At 37.8% G+C, this 17,711-nt stretch overlaps 2 protein-coding genes across 2 annotated transcripts in view; one reads left to right on the top strand and one right to left on the bottom strand.

Annotated features, from left to right (window-relative positions):
- The first annotated feature begins 301 nt into the window (after positions 1-301).
- Positions 302-4,098, top strand: LOC135073859 (probable phosphoserine aminotransferase). The gene is made up of 8 exons (XM_063968081.1): positions 302-477; positions 663-793; positions 1,051-1,166; positions 1,549-1,710; positions 2,341-2,435; positions 2,512-2,681; positions 3,097-3,363; positions 3,971-4,098. The coding sequence occupies exons 1-8, from the start codon at positions 427-429 to the stop codon at positions 4,074-4,076; spliced, it is 1,098 nt and encodes a 365-aa protein (XP_063824151.1). The 5' UTR covers positions 302-426; the 3' UTR covers positions 4,077-4,098.
- Positions 4,099-6,790: 2,692 nt separating this feature from the next.
- LOC135073860 (sushi, von Willebrand factor type A, EGF and pentraxin domain-containing protein 1) overlaps positions 6,791-17,711 on the bottom strand; it is a 107,062-nt gene continuing 96,141 nt past the window's right edge. The window contains exons 29-36 of the mRNA XM_063968082.1: positions 16,757-16,930; positions 15,990-16,166; positions 14,574-14,735; positions 14,186-14,310; positions 13,188-13,338; positions 10,255-10,453; positions 9,527-9,852; positions 6,791-8,294 (exon numbers count right to left, since the gene is read on the bottom strand). Coding sequence (XP_063824152.1) covers positions 8,263-8,294; positions 9,527-9,852; positions 10,255-10,453; positions 13,188-13,338; positions 14,186-14,310; positions 14,574-14,735; positions 15,990-16,166; positions 16,757-16,930 — 1,346 coding nt within the window. The 3' untranslated portion in view covers positions 6,791-8,262. The remainder of the gene's footprint in view (positions 8,295-9,526; positions 9,853-10,254; positions 10,454-13,187; positions 13,339-14,185; positions 14,311-14,573; positions 14,736-15,989; positions 16,167-16,756; positions 16,931-17,711) is intronic.

Genomic DNA, 17,711 nt, shown 5'->3' on the forward strand with positions numbered 1-17,711 from the left:
CTGAGTTTTACGGCATTGACTGAGGATGATCACTTAGCTACGTGTAATTAATCGTTGCGGTTTACCATCTAGTTCTATAAGTACTTAGTATGTAGAAAAGTTTGTATTGGGCCGGTGCGTGACCCTGTTCTTGACACGCTGCAGCTGATGGCATGGTGGTATCATATCATCGTATTTTTTTCTATGGTGTAATACTTATTTAGTGTGCCGTGTGCCGCACTTACACCCGGCCCACTGACGCCACGAGTTTAGCAGAGCCCATACTTAGTATAAAACCAGTTCATTCAGAGGACAGGGCGATAACCTGTAATCGAAAACACTCAGTCGCCAAGCGTTGAGGAGAGGCACGACAATCAGTAACGTTTTGTAACTCGCGGGGACAGCTTGTGTTCTGTTATCATTTCGAAAATTTTGAGGCGAATAATCATGCCGAAAGTTCACAACTTTGGTGCTGGCCCAGCCAAACTGCCTGAAGAAGTAAGTTTTATAACATTAAAGTTTAAAACTAGATTCAATTAATTTTAATTTATTAAATTATGTTCACCTTGCGCCGTCCAAAGGATGTTTAACGAACAAGTCTGTGAACATACCTTCGTTATGAAACGAGTTAGTATATTCGTAATAGATCCATGGATACTACATAAAAATACATTCTTTTACAGGTTTATGAAATTATGAGAAACGAACTGACGAACTTCGAAGGATCAGGCATAAGTTTATTAGAGACAAGTCACAGAACTCCGAAGTATATGAATCTGAATAACGAAATTCAAGATGTAGTAAGACGGTTGTTGTAAGTAGCAAACATAATTTGATAATAATATTCATAAATTAAGAACGGTAGGTATTCAATATTAATTTATCGACAGGATGTAGGTAGGTACACTGGATGAAATGAATGTGTCACAAATCTTTATTAACTAAACATTAAACAGTACCTAACGTACTTTGTCTCCTATGTGTTTTGAAAATATGCATTAAGTTTAAGGTCATGTTTTTCTTAGTTACTTGTGGTCACACCGAAGGCTGATTATAAAACTTCTATTTCAGAGATGTCCCAGCAAATTACAAAATCTTGTTCCTTGCTGGAGGTGGTCAAGGCCAGTTTGCAGCTGTGCCTCTCAACCTGATCTCCAGAACTGGGACCGCAGACTACGTTGTCACTGGTAAATTATGGGGGTGGTTTATTTAAAGCCGAAAATCTCCCTTTTCCTATTAGATTTCCTAATTCTCCCACAAAAAAAAGTCAAATGAAGTCGTTTATTTGGTCATCAAAATTTACTAGGGATCTGTCGAACTAAAATTCTATCGAAAAACGCCGTGTTGGTAGGTTTCTCACTCGGTGGACCGACGAACGATCTGGTGAAAGTCGCAGGAAATACGAAGTGGGCAGCGCAAGAACGCTGTGGAAATCCCTGGGGAGGCCTTTGTCCAGCAGTGGACGGCACTATTATTTCTACTTATCAAAATTAAAATGGCTCTAATATACTTAAAGTAGATAAGTAAGACACATCGTGGTAGTAAAATAACAAAGTATTTTATTCCCAGGTGCTTGGTCAGCGAAAGCGGCAAAAGAAGCCAAGAAATACGGCAAAGTGAACATGGTTATTCCCCCCACGGACAAATATGTGGATATTCCACACCAATCCACCTGGAACCTCGACCCCAACGCTTCTTATGTCCACATCTGCACCAACGAAACTATTCATGGTAAGTCCGATAGTTTAAGCTTATAGGCGCCATAGAATCTAGACATGCGGTATTGCGGTAGCGTGTCCAGCCAAGTTCAAGTAACCGAACTGGCGAGCAGCACCGTGTGTATTATTACACGATAAATGTTTCTGCATCCAAGTCCATTTATTAAGCCCTTGAAAAATAGTTATATTTTTTTTATTAATTTATTTACTATGGTTCCACCTACTTCAAGAAAAGTACTGCCTCTTGTTATAATTTTTACAAAAATGTATTTTATGTGCTGTGCTGGCGATTGTTCATAGTTAATTATTAAGATCTAATTTGCTGATGCAATATATTTTGCAATTAATGAGCCATTAGCAGCGTAAGAATAACTAATAATAACAAGCGAGTTGCAATCTCAATAATCTATTGAATGTGACGATTTCATTAGAAGAGTCTGATTCAAGTAAGTTATTACGATTACAATTTTAATTTAGTACGATTTATTTAAATCAGAGAAGAAAATTAAAGCACTACTTATTGACTGTTGGGGTTTTAAAGGTGTACCGTTTTTTCCTAAATTACTTATTAATAAAATTTTGATTACCTATACCATAATATCGACAAAACTAATTAAGGATGAACACTTTCTTTTGTTTACAGGAGTCGAATTTGACTTCATCCCAGACACAAAAGGAGTGCCATTGGTAGCCGATATGTCATCCAACTTCATGTCGAAGAAGGTTGACGTCTCCAAGGTATGCCTCGTTATAATTTTCACCCAAGGGTTTATCATTATGTTCCTTATTACCTACACTTTATTCTTCATTTTAGTTTGGCGTAATTTACGGTGGAGCGCAAAAGAACATTGGTACATCAGGAGTTGCTCTGGTCATAGTCAGGGAAGATCTTCTAAACCAGGCTCTCCCGATTTGTCCTTCAATTCTGGACTGGACAGTAAACCACAAAAACAACTCCATTTTGAACACACCACCTATGTTTGCGTAAGTTTATTTTATCACTTTTTGTTATTACGAAAATATCTTAAGAATGACCCCTATAATGCTCAAAAACGTCTGAACATTGTGTTATCACCATGTTTTATTTATGAAAAAGTGTCTGGTGATATTGTTTGTTAGTCTTTGTTTAATTTTTTAAAATTTAATTTGACCTTTGATTTATCTGCAGTTATAAATCAAAGGTCAAATTATAGTTATATAGTTAATACTACCTGCAAAACCAAATTAATGAATACCAGTAAAACATTATTCTTAGTTTCTTTAGCTAAGTACATTGTTGTGCGTCAATAGCTCGTGTTTGTATTCCATTACGATCAATGTTTACGATTATTGTCTACTCATTCACGTAGCAATTATCACTAGCATTATCTGCTTCACTGGTCCGATTGCATTCTTCCAGCATCTACATAATGGGGCGTGTCCTCCAATGGATTGAGAAGAACGGTGGTCTCGACGAGATGGCTACTCGAGCCACGAAGAAAGCCTCTCTAATCTATGGCATTATCGAGGAATCCAATGGTTTCTACTACGCGCCGGTAGCCAAGAATGTCAGGAGTAAAATGAACATTCCGTTCAGAATCGGATCTGCTGAAGGGAACGATGCGTTGGAGAAGGAATTCCTGAAAGGAGCTGAGGAGTTGGGACTGATCCAACTGAAGGGTCACAGGTTAGTTGATTCATCATCATAATAATTCAACCACAGGTGACAGGTTCTGGTTGGTAGCGACCTGCATCCAGAGCCTTTCTGCTGGCTTTATGAAGTGGTCAGTCCACCCTAGTTAGTTGCTTGGATTCGACAAATTATTATTGCAATTTGTTAAAGCATCCTATGGTGAAATTATGCCGTTCGAAGCACGGAAAGTGATTACGCGATAAGAATATGAGTAGATACCTAGGTATAAACTTATTTCTTATCGGACAGTTAGGTTAATATTGAACTCAAAATAAAAAAAGTTTTTGTTGAACTTGCTGAGCTAGTGTATGAAATCCCGACAGTCGGGATTCCGATAAACTCAATACTCAATAGTTTAGATAGATATTTACCTACATTTTTCGTTTTTAGAGCTAAGATAAAAATCGTGTCATCCATTTTGTGATATTCTTCGTTATACTAATAGTTACTAACTTGTCGGTCAATTGTATTATCATATCAATTGATAAAATTGTTTTATTTATCTTTATTACCTATTTTACTGAGTCAGTGGTTTATTAGTAATTTAAGAGATTAATGTAATGACATTTTAATAATTTCATTAATATTTTTCTTCTTTCAGAGATGTCGGCGGAATCCGTGCTTCCACCTACAACGCGGTCACATTAGAAGAAGTACAAACGTTGGCCAAATACATGAAAGACTTTTATACTAAGCATTCTAAGTAAACGTATTTATTTAGATTTGTTAGACGTATTATTATTTTGTAATACCTAAGGTAAACGGCTACTAGTTCGTGATAGTAGGTACGTAAGTTCGTAAGTTTTTTTTCTAGCTCAAATAATAAGCAAATGGAATATTATTTATAAAAATTCTTCATTACTACAAAAACTCTATTATTTAAGCTATCTAAAAAACCAAGTACCAACATTGTGGCGCCAAAAATGAGAGAAATACGAAGCTTCAAACTCTCAGAGAGCCAAAAACAGCCGTGTGGCGTGCAAAGGTTGCTCTCACCGTAAGGTTAGCGCTCCAACTTCTTAAGCTTATAAAAAGGCGAAGGAACGTCCATTTAAATAAAACTTGTAATAGTGGTTTCATGTGTTCCTTGACAATTGATTTGGCTTAGAAAAAAGTTATATGAAAACGTAGAATTCCTTTAAAATTGCTATTAATTGACTCACGAAATAGCGTACATATTATTTTTCGGGTGTCCCCTATTTCGTGACACTACCGATTCAAGGATATTATGGATAACATTTTGATGCTTGGTTTTTAAATAATTATTTATGATAATTTAAATGTAAGTTATGAAACAAATAATGCATTTATTTAAGTTTCTCATGACCTAAATTCGGTATATGTTTCGTTCACTAGAATTTATATGACACGAGTTTGAAGTTCACATATATGACCAATTTTAAGATAAATTAGCATAAGTAGTACCAGCATAATTTTGGTTTTATTTCGATTTGTTTTATTTATCTTTGTTTATTTGTATTGTATATGGGATAGATAATAGTTAATTGACACATTTTGATAATAATCCATTAATTTTACTTGGGGAATTTGGAATAATCAGTATCACGAAACAAGGAACCGTATTATTGTTACTTTTTTCCAAGTTCGTGATATATAAATGTATGGTGTTAGGTACTTTTATGACACATACCATCAAATAAATCGACATATTTTTTAGTTTTTAATACTTACCTACCTAAGAAATTAATTACTTACTTTATATTATGAGTCATTGGCGTATCTGGGATTATTTTCAGGGGGGGGGGGGCTACCCTCACTTGAAACAGCTCCAGGGGTGGGATTATGGGGAGAAGGGTGGGGGGGGGGGTTACAAATCAAATTTTTATGTGTACGAAGGCGGGGGGGGGGGGTTAAGTCCCCCCCACATTTCTAATGGTTATATAAATATTTTTACATATCGCTAGAAATATTTTATGCGTACGAAGGGGGGGGGGGGGGTAAGTTTCCCCCCCCTCTACATTTCTAATGGTTATATAAATATTTCCACATATTGTTAGAAATAACAAATAAAAATTGTATTATACTAGACTCACATTATTTCTTATGAATATTTCAGGTAAGTAAAATCGACAATTTCACATAATTATTTTATTCTAAATTTTTATTATCGTTTTTAAATTTATTAAACCCTTAATCATTATTAAAATATCCTAACTGGATGCATAAAACCTTATACCGAAATAGGGGACATGAGTTCACGAACTTAGAAACAGAGCAAAATTTTGTCACGAAACAGGATCCAAACTAGAGGTCCGCAGAACAATTAATATAAAAAAAAGTTCAAACTATATAACTATAAATTATGTATTAACTTACTATCAAAAGACCAAAGTTTAGCATACAAAAGCTTTCATACTGATATCATGATTGGTTATTTCTAAATAAAATGTTAAAGTCGTAAGAGCCTTAATATACCGAAGTAGGGGGCACTTACCTTAGCTGTAAGTGCAAAATTGGCTGTGCCTTATTCAATGTTATTTTTTAAATAAACGCTTTTGATATTATCTTTTGATATATTTTTATTTATGACTCTAAAGACTACCTATGACTCTGTAATCAAACTACGTACCTACAAAGTAAAAATATCCGAACGGTAAGTGTCGGACTTACCAACCAACTCGAGATCCGAGGAACGCTGGTTCGAACCCCACTGTAGGTACCTAACTACTTCAGATTTTTTTATTCTAAAACATTCATTGAATTACTTATCGTTATCGTCGAATCACCTTATTGAAGCTTGCTTTAAAATATTTCTATTGTTTTTTTATTATCTTTCGTTACTAAGCCCGTTCTGCCTTCTTATCAGAGCTCTCTGCAGAGATAAGTGTTCACTTATTTTTCACCTGTTCAGGTAGGTATTACTATTTACATAATTTTTTCACGATAACCATCATTCAGTAAATTATTGTAGTGATGTCAATATTAAAGATATTATAAAGATCTACAGTCAGCTTGACTGCCAATATAAACCCAACCAGTGAAGGTCAAGTTTTTCCCGGAAGATGGATGGATGGATGGATGAAAGAAATTAATTAGAAGATTAAAATGTGGTGTGGTGTAGGTAACAAACATTTTTGTTGGAGGATGCAGGCCATAATATTTTCGGTTTTAAGATAGGTACCTAAACTAGGTAGATTTGTCCAGACAAAACCAGTTTTTCTTTTTAGAAAAATCCGGTATCCGGTGATCAAACTGGTTTGTTCAAAAACCCGATAGGAGAACTTGATAATGTTGGCTAAAATAAATAATGATAATGAAGGGCCAAGATGGTTAACAAAATTAATTAAATAGATAATCAAAATTAGCTTCAACAATATTGAAGAAATAGAGAGCACGGGAACTAAATAGGCATACTTACCTAATTTTAGATTTGGATCGGATTATAAATAAATGTATTCAGTAATTTATTGTAATGTTTTATTAAAAATTTTGTATAAAATATTACTGTTAACGTAATCATAAAAATGTGGTAATAAATTGTGATGGAATGTCGATATTTCATTCAATTCACGAGATTCTACAATGAGTATTCCCAACAAGGTTTTATACTTACGAACTTTATACAGGTTTAGTTACAAAAAATAAACATTATTTTTCAATAAAATTGACACAAGTCAACGATTTACAAAAATTGCTTACAGAAATGTTTCATTAGCTATAAATTATTGTTATTACCAAGTCTTATAATAAAATATTTTAGTACAAAAATAATGATATTATGATACTTTACACAATTTTATTATTTTCTCTACAATCATAAAATCATTCTTACATTTATGCATACACATTACACACATTCACTCTCCTTGCTTATAATAAGGTTAAAAATACAGTCCAGTTTATAATACAAACAAACTTGACTTTCACTATAAATCCACTTGTGTTAATATCAACAGTTCTTTTATTATTTTGTTATATTGATAGGTAGGTCATAATAGCAAAGAGCATGGAAATAAAATGAACTCTATGTATTTACACAATATGTAAGATTTTCAAAGATTACCTTAATTAAACTTTGTTTTTCTATTATTATCTATTCTGTGGTGAGGTCCCATAGTTACAATATAAACGAATCATCAATATCAACACGTGGATTGCTCTACCATAAATATACAAATATTTCAATAAAATTAATATTTACATGATATTGAAATGTTGGAATGTTGTTACAATGTCCCTGCAAAGCCTGCTTTCCTGTATGGCAGTGTTCGCGTAAAATACTTGAGCATTTTGTTCGTTGATCATAATCTCAGAACATCAACACATTCACTGTTTCGCAATACATTTATTTTATTTGTGTCTTCCTTACGTTATTCTATTGTGTTTTTGTGACAATATAAAAGTATTTTTGGTGGGGGCTGTAAATAAACAGTGAGTGTGTTAATACACATTCTTTGTAAGCTACACCTAAAACTTAAACTAACTGAATACAAATTCTACAATAACATACTGAATCACTCTCTCGGTTGAAAACCGCATTAGTACAGGCGTAGTGAAAACTTATGGCGGTTCATACCACCTGCTACACCTACTTAATTAATACATTGCATTGATCTTTTCTCATTGTTTTGTTTTTTTATTAGGTACGTCCACAAACCTAGCAAAAGGCCAGGCGATTTAAAAAATAATATCTTCAGTTATTAATTAGTTACAACAAATTAATATCGAAATGTGATGTAAATTTTAAATGTCTAAAAACTTGTTGAACTTGGCCCTATTTTAACTACGCCCATACGCGAGTGACACCTGTCATCTCTAGATACATCCAATAATATTGACTATTATTGTTCGGGAACACCGAGAATTGAAACTAGTACGATATAGTATTATGAAAGATTGACCAGAATACGACAAAACAGTCCTTCGTTGCGTTTACTGACCTTCACTGTCGCTGTCACTCTTATCTGGAACAAACAAATTCTGTTAGCATTGCATCACGATCGTGAGCTGATATGGTTGTCCATACAGGGTGTAAGGGACTGGTTGGAAAAACTTTACTACTTTATTCATAAAAAAGCCTAAAACAAGTCTTTTATCTAGGCAAAACACTAAACTTTTTTTAAAGAATTTCCTAATAGACCCGTAAACTCCTCGTGGTAAGCTAAATGTTTGTGTTATGAGTGGGTTCACCACAATAATCGAGCGGTTGGAGGGTTCGATCCCGCGTTCCTCGGATCTCGAGTCGGAAAGTCCGACACCTTTCGTCGTTTGGCTATTGTCTTCTGAGTTCAGAACCTTCCTATATCATACTGAAGTTATCTTTACAAAATTAGTTTACATTACACAGTTCTTTTTTAACATAGAGCCACTTTTAAGGGTTTTGATAACACAGTTTGCATTTACAGTTTAAAATTCATCTGTCTTTAACTTACACCCTGTATGTATTTGTGTAGATAACGAGAAAAGGTCAGCTGGGAAGCGGTCATTGGGTCAGACGTACTACAAAAGGATTGCAGCATGCTATGTAATTGTGCTTATCTACTCTCAAATAACTATAGTTTGCGTCACCATCACCATATTTTATTATCTTGCTTTCCACCAATAGCTGTCGAAATATCGAAAGTATGAACGATCTACTAGATTATTTTTAGGTAATTTAACGTATCAATAAGTTAATATCATTCTCATGCTTCATGATGCTATATTATCTTGTTTATTACCTACCAATAAGTATAAGAATAGTTTGCGCACGATTGTACCACATATGTAGATACAGCGCGGTGCGCAAATTTTATCACTGTTTATTATTTTAGATACTTAAAAAACTGGATCTAGTCAGTTTTTGGATCATTTGATTTAGTATTTTTTCCGCTTGTTACAAATATTAAGATTGTGTCCATGGACTTCCCTTGGGCCGGTAGTCAATTAAGATAAGGGGTGATTTACTCGTACCCATTATGTTCTACTTGGGAATGGTAGGTAACTATTTACGGAATTTTCTCGTAGCTTAATGGTTTAAATTATAGAAGTAAGTAGTATTTTAGTAAGATTTTAATTTCATGCCAGCGAAGCAGTTAGGCATTTATTACAATAGAATTATTTGCAAATTACCCCACCAAGCAAAGCATCCCAGTGCGTCAAGCTGCATTCAAAAACAGAAAAGTGCGCACTAACTAATGTGCTACAAAATACTGACCTTTCTTACCCGGGTACGCGTGCCTCTTTAATCTGTCGTAGAGGTCTTCCTTGGTTCCGTAGATGCTGGCGTTTGACCTGGCCAGGCTGTTCATTTTGCCGTTCATTCCGTTGTGAAGACTCTCCTTCATGTAGGTTTCGTTGTAGAAGTTAGGCATCTCCCAGCCGTCCTCTTCGTCGTCGTAGTAATGCGCGTAGGTCGAGTGGTGAGACGGCGCGATGGATTCGGCGTACGGCGTGTGCGCACCGTAGTAGAAGTTCACTTGCGACCCGTTCTGGTCTATCGCTGGCGTCAGCGTCTTCTTTGGTTCTTTCCTCTTTGTTGACCTGGAAATTTAGTTTCCGTTAGCTGATTTATTCACAATCAATGACGCTCATTTTAAAGTTATTATTTATCATTGTAGAGGGGGCGGACGTACCTATTCAAGATTCGAGTCAAGATCGTAACGATTGAGAAGAAGACATTTTTTGTCTTTTGGATTCCGAAATAAATTATTTATAAAACTTCCTAACTAATATTTGTCGGTCATATTCTAAATGCTGACAACTTTGTATTGGTGTAGCGTCATATCAATCGTTCTGCTTTATCATGACTCTACCTATACAGTCCCCCCTACATATTCATACTAAGCGTCACTTTAAAACAGTGTTCAACTAGGGTGTAACTTTAAGAAGGGGTATTAGGTTGAATTGACATAGCGAGAAACCATCTCCTTTCAAAAGTTTTACCTGGCACAGATCATCCATACAAGCAGCACCAGGAAGATAATGAATATGACACCGCCGGCGACGCCGCTGGCGATGTACGCAAACTCGCTCTTGTCCCTGCAATGGCGGCCGGTGAATGACCCCGTGCACCTGCACGAGGGCTCGCCGCGCGTGTCCTTCACGCACTCGCCTCCGTTGTCGCAGAAGTCCACGCACACGTCTGGAAAGAGTTCGAATTATGAATTTTTAAATTTTAAATATACACTGGCTGCGTTCTTGCAAGTCACAGAAAAAAGAATAGAATTCGAAATTCGAATTTGAAAATTTTCAGGGCGTTGACGAACGACTTGTTCGTCAATGAGGATCATTTCGATTTTTAGCTGTGAATGCAGATTTATAGGGCTAAGAAATCCTTAATACACAGTCCAAAAATTTTTGTTCTACGACAAAAATTGACGAAGTTATGGCCAAATTACTAAAAAAGTTCACTGACCGCCCGGCGCGGGACCGTTGACGTCACTGTATCCGATCCGAACGCTGCCGGCGTACTGCGTGGATAGAAAATATTTTTTTCTAGCCAAACTATCAGTTTGAGAGAAAAACTTGTAATGACATATATTCATCAGAATAAAGTAAGCTATCGATAGGTAATTTTAAAAATAGAAATTGTGAAAAATAAAAATCCATACGCTCATACGATTCAATGGAACGCAGAGACGCGATTGGGGTCTCCGCGGTGGTATATTTGGCGATTTATTCAAATAAAGTGTTCATAAGTGTTGTTAGAGTCATATCTTCTTCCAAGTAAAATATAAAAATGTATAAGTATTAATTTATTTACTTCTAACAATAAGGTATAGCTGAGGCAGATACACTCTGCCTAGGCTACAAGACATTTCTATGCAGATCATTTCGATGTACACGCAATACCTACCTGTTATTTAGTTTTTCTGAGTTAAACCTACGTACCTACCTATCTATTCGCCGTTCCCATGGGCGGGCCAGCTGCTCCCTCCTGGAAATCTATTTAATCTTAGCCTAGAAGCTGGGTATGACTCCCCCGCCCCCCTCCTCTCCCCAGGTCATAAGCTGGGCATGACTTCCCCCTCGGCCAGAAGTTGGGTATGATTTACCCCCCCCCCCCCCCCAGGCCCGAAACTGGGTATGACTTGACCCCTCCCTCTCCCCCCATGCCAGAAGCTGGGTAAGGCTTGCCCCTCCCCCCAGGCCATAAGCATAAGCTGGATATGACTCCCCTTCGAAGCTGGGTATGACACCCCCCCCCCCCCCCCATGCCAGAAAAGCCAGAAACTGGGTATGACTTGACCCCCCCCCCTCCCCCCAGGCCAGAAGCTGGGTAAGGGTAGCCCCTCCCCCCAGCCCATAAGCATAAGCTGGGTATGACTCCCCCTCGGCCAGAAGCTGGGTAAGGCTAGCCCCTTCCCCCAGTCCATAAGCATAAGCTAGGTATGACTCCCCCTCGGCCAGAAGCTGGGTATGACTTAGCCCCCCCCCCCCCAGGCCAGAAACTGGGCATGACTTGCCTCTCCCCCCCTCCCACCAAGGCCAGAAGCGGGGTAAGGCTTGCCCCTCCCCCCAGGCTATAAGCTGGGTATGACTTATCCCCCCCCCCCCCCAGGCCAGAAACTGGGTATTAGCATCATATTATGTATTATTATGTTCAATACAAACAATCATTAAGTTACACTCACCCCAACCGCGTCTCCGCATTGCATCGAATCCTATGAAAATGTGGTTTTTGGACATAGCGATACTTAATTTTCACAATTTTTATTTTTTTAAATTACTGGTCGATAGGTTACTTTATTTTGATGAATAAATGTTATTAAAAGTTTTTTTCTAAAACTGATGGTTTAGCTGGAAAAAAATATTTTCCATCCCAATAGTACGCCGGCTGCGCTCGATTCGGATATAATGACGTCACGCGGCTCTGCGTACGTTGACTTTTAGCGGCAAAAACGGCCTATGTTTATTACTTAATAACGTCGTAAGTAATGGTCCGATTTGGATAATTCAAAAAGATATATCTATCTTGTGTCTTAAAGATTAACGTAGATACTAGTTTTATTGAATTTTCTACAACAGTACTGATCCTCATTCGCCCCTTTATGAAATCTGACGTGTTTATGTATAGTCAGCTACCCGTTTACCAGTAGTTACCAGCTTACCAGCTAAACGTTTTAATAAATTACTTATTGCACTACGACCTAGGTAGAGTGAGGTAGGTAGGACTTCTTTCTGTACCAAAACTCTAAACTCTGCTTTCAGTAATGTTTGACTGACAAACTACTTGACAAGCTTTATATTTAAAGTTAAAAAAAAATCTGGTCGTAATTAGTCTGCCTGGAGATTAGTAAAAAAAACTTAAGACGATGTTTCACAGTTTCCATATTTTTGCAGATGTGTTTTCTCTCAAGCGCCCTCTAGTATCAATCGCTATAACCATGGTAGAGTCGTGGTGCGAAATAATAGATAGAGCAGAAGGTTTGAGGTTCGAGGTACACGCTCAAAATATACAGTGTTTTAAACATTCGCCAGATGTAGCTGTCTACCTCTGTTCAACTTTGATAATATTCTACTAAACATTCGCGTATTAAATAAATCACTTTAATTAGATAACAAATGCACTTGTAGCGTGATCGATTAAAATGTTCGATGTTATTTTAGAATTGCTTTACTCATTAATTATTTATATTTTTTATTTATTTAATGCCTCATAAAACGTAAGCATAAGAACTTTACTTTTACCCGTAATTACAACCATTACTATTAGGTCTCACAGTGCGCGTGGACGCACATGGTGACACACGAACCAATCACAGAGCTCTATTCAACGCTGTGCGTTCGATTTGCTGCTTCACTTAAGCAAGCATCTTTTGTGAATACGGGCGTAAGTTACGTCGTTGATCTTCACACGTCGTCGTTGAACTCACCTGTGCACACTTTTCCAGTGCCATTGAAGCCGGGCTTGCACTGACACTTGAACTCGTTGGTGTCTGACATAAGTAGACAATACGCGTTCACGTCGCAATGCATCTCAGGGCCGCTCATCTCGCATGGGTTGGTGCAGTCCGATTCTGAAGTCTGTAAAAAAAAATACATTTATTATCATTACTGGTCTTTCGAGCCGGATAGTCGTGCACATTTTTCTGGTCCTTCGAGCCGGATCGTCGAGCACGGACTTACATAACTTACCTATAAATAAGTATAGATTTAACTTCTATAGTGCTATTGTAGTTTTGATGACGGAGACGGAACGAGCGCTAAAGTCTTTCAAAATCGCGGGAAGAAGTTATAAATGGTGCAAAACTTATACCGCTTATTCATGTTCAAGCCTTTTAAACGCAACATTACATGGGGCGTTTAGTTTATGGCCACCACTGGCGCTATCGACCATAAAGCATACGTTGTAAAACGTAGCATATTTTCAGCTTAAATTGTTTCACGAAACCAACATTGTTTAGTTACGATGAAGACGTGTGAAGTGTGTCGTTAGTAGGAAAACTAGGAAATGTGGATTTGATGGTGTTTTGTCCGTTTTGCTTGGGGGCACGCCATTGCCCTCTCGTCTACCAACATGAATGGCGTAAAAGGAATGCATGATGATATTAGCTGGACAGTTAACAAAAGCTAGCTAGGGGACAACAAATACGTCGTAATACTCGTAATAGAGACGTGCTCTTAATGTGAATATGTTGCTAATTATGGCAGTATAATTATATTGTAAAAGTGCTACTATTATTATGTTTTAGGATTGAATCGAATGCAAAAGTCTACCAGATGATAATTTATACAGGGTGGAATTTTGTAATGCCACCTGAAGGAAAAGTACTCTAATACTGTAGATAGAAAATTTTTCTCAAAGGAAACATTCCTTTATAGGTCTTCTGTCACTTTCCATTGTCATTAATGTAAAAAATGAATTACTAACCGCTCCAGCTTCTTTAGTACTCGTGTTGATGGGACAAGCCTTGCAGTCAGTTTGTTGAGCTTCCGACTGGTATGTACCCTTCTTGCACTGTATGCACGAGTTCAGTGTAACGTTGAGATAGGAACCTGGAAAAAGAACATTTGTTATTACCAGTGATGAAATCACAAATTCCATACATGTTTACATAGAAAATTCCAATGGTCTTACAATTTCCTTACTAGGCCTGCAGATCGATGATTTCAGTTTGTCGCTAGCAGCGCAAGGCTCCGATGGTACTTAGAAGTCGGAGTGGTGGTACCAGGCGGGCAGGGAGTGCAGGGTTCTTGCCTTAGTGCTTAGAAGACTTATATAGGGAACAAAAAATAGAATAGTCCAGTATTGAACTTACCAGGCCTGCAGACAGGTAGAGTGCATTGGTCTGGTGATGCAGCACCAGTTTGAGGAGTGGTGGTACCAGGCGGGCAGGGAGCGCAGGCGGCCCCCGAGCCAATAGAACGCCAAGTGCCACGGGGACACGCCTCGCAACCACCTTCGCTGCTTAGCTGTTCGCCTGGAAAGGAAAATGACACGTTTTTCTTAGGATTTTTTTATGGGACAGGAGGCAAACTAGCAGTCGGGTCGCCTGATGCTAAATGATTACCGTCGCCCATGGAATAATTTAAGCCTAAGGATTCAATTATGTCAATGGGACGCTATTGATTTACCCCCGACACCTTTCATCTGCGGAAGGTATCTCATGAACCGTAATAGGTATTTCTTGGGAAACAAAACATTTGTTCTCATAAATAAATCTGCTTTCGTCTTTCTATTACTGTGTTAAAGTGACGAAAACTAAAGAAAGGTCTCTCTCCAAGTTGTTTACAGTAAATCGCACAGATTTAGGAGACCGTGAGCCAACTTTTGATAGTTCTGTCGACACTACGAGACGCTTCTGTATACTCGGCGCGGAAAATCAGGTTATATCCTACCCAATAACTTTCAGAGATAGCACTTAACGTAAGCTACTAAAGTAGAATAAATTATGCTATTAACAACATTTTATGTTCGCAGGGTGAAATTATTGAAATGGTTTTCGAACAAGAATTAAGCGTTACTGTCTTTGTAGAAAGCTTTATTTATTAAAATTGCGAGCTAAATGGTTCGGTTATTATGTAGACACAATACGCAGAAAATAAAACAATCAGATTTTTTTTCGTTTCAGAACCTTTCAGAAACAGATTTTTTCCCAAAATATAGGTGCCATAATTTTCAACTTAGGCCGTATGTAAAAAACTCTAAAACTGAGTTGCACCACCTTACTTTTACTGTAAGTATAACATGTAACGCTGCCCTCGCTGACTTAGTGGTGTCTGCATCCCCTAATTTATTATTGACCAACGATGACCGTTTACCCTACAAACCGGTGGTATCTGGTCCTCTATTGAATGTGGCTGTCATGTCCTCTACTGGATACTGGTGTCCATACCTTCCGGTAGCGGTGTTTTTTTATAAATAATAAATAAATAAAATAAAAAGTATTTATTTCGGATAACAGGGATCCATAATGTTAGTAAAAACTTAGGCTATGTTAGTATCTTATTTGTAAAACAGACTTCGTCCTGCTGAGCATGTGGCCGATCAGTGGACAATCCCCACTATCGGCTATCTCCTTCAGTACGCTGTGGCAGCTGCCGCGCACTCTGACATATAGAGTTTGACAGATTTTTGACGTTTGTCAAAGAAAAGTAAGATGGTGCCCAGTCTTAGTTCTTTTGACTATTCAAATTCTTAATTGCTTATTTATCCATTTATTCATTTGTCTTACCTGAAGGACAGTCTTCCCTGCACTCAGCGGCGGACACGGCCTCAGTGGCTCTGGTGGTCTGGCCTCTCGGGCACGATATGCAAGCGAAGGCGCCCTCCTTCGGCTGGTATGAGCCATGCCCGCAAGGCCTACATAGCTCCGATTCGGCGTCGTAGTATTTACCGGCGGCACATCTCTCTGGAATTATCAAGTAAGTTAGATTAAAAATTAAGGAATCAGCGCATTGTCATTGGCTATGGGTTTGTGAATGCAAGACTGTAAGTAGTTTTGCAACCAAAACTTAATCAAGTAATCCGATTTTTAGTGGCTTTGAAATCGACAAACGTTAATCAATTGAGATTCGTGACGATACAATTCTCATCTCGGCGCGGCGGTTCAAAACAATTATATCATTGACGAGTATGCCAATAATACACTATTGTTTTATTCCACGTCTATATTTTTATAGCTCATACGGGCAGTCATCATCACAGTGGAAAATCATGTTGTTTTCTCAAAAAAAAAATACTTAAGACCTTTTTCCATTCAAATTGTGAATAGATAATTGACCAAATTAAAATGGGAAAGTGAATTTTCCTGTGAATTTTCAATGATGCAGCTCAGTGTTGGTGGTTTTACCGCCAGAACTGGCGCATTTTGAAGGCTCTTGGTGGTATTTTTAGGTTCAAATTTCTGGAATCTGGTGAAATTTTGCTTTTAATCTAGCGCTTTAATAAAATCCGAGGTGGCAACACTGATGCAGCTGAGAAAAATGTATACCACAATACCTTTGCAATCTGCAGCGCTTCTCGCGCCGGCCGCTTGGGTGACACCTGGCTGTCCAGCGATGGAGGGGCAGGTGCTGCACTGCAGTTGACCGGCCTCGGACTGGTAGGTGCCAGTCGGGCACGGCTTGCAGGAGTCGCTCGCCACGTCGAGGTAGGTACCAACGGCGCAGGCCACTGGAAGTAAATTGTTATTATTTAAATAAATCCGTCGTCCTGAAAAGATGATGATGACCATACTAGGCCTTACAAATCACTTACTATCCTTTCAACCAGAGATTTCAAGTGCAATACTAAATAAGTAAATAAGGTTAGATTTTATACACGCTGTCTAGTCTAGGTAAAGCTTGTCCGATGAGTGCTTACTAAACGACGGATATCACCATACTTGAATAGAATACTTTTTTGCAAAATAAAAGACTCCATTATTAAACAAAACTAACACGTTAATGCACACAAATAATGTTTGTATACGAGAAGGCTGCCGAAAAAAATATTTTATCCACAACGAAAGAGCTCGTAGACTGTTTTTTCTTCATCATCACCAATTTTCAGCTGCTCTCGTAAGTACGTATATTTCTAGTCATAGACGATAGTGGATAGGATCATGTTTTCGCAGTGATCTTGTTCACATAGGAAGCGAACCTCGAACCCCCGGTCGAGAGTTCAATTCCCTAACCATTATAGTCCAGGCGATAAGCAGCAATGGGAAAGGGTTTAGTAATTTCCGTTCGCAAAATGAATGTCCCAAAAAGGGATGATTGGATTGATTGATTTATTGCCATAAAGATTTCCAGTTAGGTTATTTTCTATGAATTACTATACACCGAGTTAGTTGCATTTTAAAAGGCAATGTCATCTAATGAATGTTGCGTTAGAGCCAAAACACACGATGCGAAGCGGCGCCGCATCAAGATATTTCTGTTTTTTTATGCATAACAAGACAGGTATTTGACCA

The sequence above is a fragment of the Ostrinia nubilalis genome, chromosome 8 (assembly GCF_963855985.1).
Source record: "Ostrinia nubilalis chromosome 8, ilOstNubi1.1, whole genome shotgun sequence".
In the NCBI taxonomy this organism is placed as follows: domain Eukaryota; kingdom Metazoa; phylum Arthropoda; class Insecta; order Lepidoptera; family Crambidae; genus Ostrinia; species Ostrinia nubilalis.

What these genes read in the sequence shown, in the direction of transcription:
- LOC135073859 (XM_063968081.1), top strand. Translation starts at nt 427, where the DNA reads ATGCCGAAAGTTCACAACTTTGGTGCTGGCCCAGCCAAACTGCCTGAA. An exon ending in AGAAGGTTGACGTCTCCAAG is followed by an intron (nt 2,436 to 2,511) that starts GTATGCCTCGTT and finishes TCTTCATTTTAG; the next exon opens with TTTGGCGTAATTTACGGTGG. An exon ending in ATCCAACTGAAGGGTCACAG is followed by an intron (nt 3,364 to 3,970) that starts GTTAGTTGATTC and finishes TTCTTCTTTCAG; the next exon opens with AGATGTCGGCGGAATCCGTG.